Source organism: Nanorana parkeri, unplaced genomic scaffold (assembly GCF_000935625.1).
Source record: "Nanorana parkeri isolate BGI_ZX_2015 unplaced genomic scaffold, ASM93562v1 scaffold43, whole genome shotgun sequence".
Classification (NCBI taxonomy): domain Eukaryota; kingdom Metazoa; phylum Chordata; class Amphibia; order Anura; family Dicroglossidae; genus Nanorana; species Nanorana parkeri.
This window is the reverse complement of record NW_017306311.1, coordinates 1,153,688-1,155,691: the sequence shown is the minus strand read 5'-3', so window position 1 is coordinate 1,155,691 and position 2,004 is coordinate 1,153,688. Positions and strand designations below refer to the sequence as shown.

The window sequence follows — 2,004 nt, the reverse complement described above, 5'->3', positions numbered from 1 at the left end:
GGATGCCTTTCCGTTTACACCCGGCTGCCCATAGACTAGCCTTGGGCATCTAATCGGGTTTGCTTGAAAAACTGACAGGTGGACCCGGTCGGACCTTCCCTGTGAAAGGGGCCTAAGAGGTTTTATATTCAATATTTGGTGAAGGCCGAGACTTATCTACCATAAAATGTACCTATGGCGTCCCGCTCAGCTCCTGGCAACGGGTGACGTCACCGGTTGCCAGGATCTCGGCGGGACGCCAGCTACAGCATTGGAGGTACCGTCTCACTTTCAGATAAGTTGACAGAGTAAGGATTGTTTTGAACATTTGGAGAGACTTTTTATCTAATTTAGCACTGCTTATATTTGTTATAGCTCAAGTATTGGCAAGTCTTACCAATGCTTTATTAGAGATACATGACAGGTACCATTTTTTCAATAAGCCCCTAAATACCCTGTGCAGTTTCTTAGTACTACGTCACAAAGCTTCACCCCTCCACGACTATTTAACAAATGGAACCTCTCCGAATAAAATGGAATTGGCCGAAATTGCCCACAAGAAACATGGCCGCCAAACCTGTCGCAGTATTATTACTTGCCGCTGGCGCCGGCCAATCATGACAGGATGCGACCTGCGGAAGACAAGCCAATCTAAACCCATGTGGCCTGCGGTTTAGCCAATGGAATGCCGCTGCTTCGGCACATTGACAGGTAGAGGCGGGGATTGTGGTGACGTCACGCAGCGTGCGGTGTCAGTGTGGGGATGCGTGGAAGGTGAGTCTTGCAGAATGGATGAAGAGGAGGGAGGATCGGAGGAGGCCGTGCTGTTTCAGCAGCATCGCAAGGAGAAGAAGGATCTGCAGGGTGAGAATATGGGACAGGGGCGACCGAAGAGAACCTGTCATGTGTCAGCTCTGCATATGATTACCATTTTCCTAAAATGTGTGTGAACCTTAAACATGAGATTGTGTGGACCCAAAATTACCCTTTTATTTCTTTAAAGCTGACCTCCAGGTGCAAAATGTATATCTCAGTAGCCACAAAGAATATAAACCCACTTTGTGTGAGCCAAATGTCTTTACAAACTGAGATATTGCCTTGTAAATGTAGCAGTGACATCATCACTATACTGTACATCACCTGTGCAGAGAGCAGAGCTGTGGGAGGGGCCCAGCAGGCCCCACCCACTACAGAAAACGACAGCAGGGGGCGGATACAAGACCAGTCACCCAGCACAAGGAGAGCGAGCAGCAATGACCGGTCTTTATTATAGTAAGCTCCTGCACAGAGGCAAAGTTTCACACTGATTACTACACAGATCTGGAAGAAATACACAGGCATTCTGAATTTGAAATAAGAATACACATGGGTCTTGTATGAAAGTATTTGCTTATCCTACCGAGTAGCAAATACCTAGTGATCCTGCTAGTCCCCTTCTCTTCCTTTCTATTCCTAATTATGCCAACCATGGTAGTAGATTAATGGAGGTGTGGTTAGTCTATGTCAGTGGTTCTCAACCTGTGTAACCTCGGGACCCACATTTTTCCTTGGTCATTAAGTCGTGACCCAAAAATGATTCATTTCTGAGACATTTTCATTTATTCATTCAGCTCCTGTTCAGAGCTACAGCTGTGATAACACAACATAGGGAAACAGGAAGCTGCCCATACACAGTGAATGTGGCTACTACCCCGCCCTGCCCCCGCTTTAAAAAAAAAAATTTCAACTTTCACTGCCATACTTCCCTTGTGTATGGAGCAGTACCGTCACACTACCTGGATAATTGAACCTCCTTCCTTGGAGCCCGGGCCATCATGGACACACAGCCAGGGGTTGCGTCATCATACTGGTCTGGGCTCACGTTACTGCCGCACAGAATGTCATTTGCTTATCATTACGTGAGTGCCGTAAGAACCACCATAGGAGGAAGTGGATCCTGCTGACCATATAACCAACCAGAAGGCACCTAAAGAAAAGGTATGCATACTAAAAAAAAAGTGTTAAGCACTTGGGTGTGGGGGGGGG

The 2,004-nt window shown here is 46.9% G+C and overlaps 1 protein-coding gene across 1 annotated transcript in view; it reads left to right on the top strand.

The window, feature by feature from the left end:
- The first annotated feature begins 697 nt into the window (after window positions 1-697).
- Window positions 698-2,004, top strand: part of OTUD6B (OTU domain containing 6B) — a 40,279-nt gene continuing 38,972 nt past the window's right edge. Inside the window, exon 1 of the mRNA XM_018572017.1 lies at window positions 698-843. Within this exon, the coding sequence (XP_018427519.1) occupies window positions 768-843 (76 nt within the window). The 5' untranslated portion in view covers window positions 698-767. The remainder of the gene's footprint in view (window positions 844-2,004) is intronic.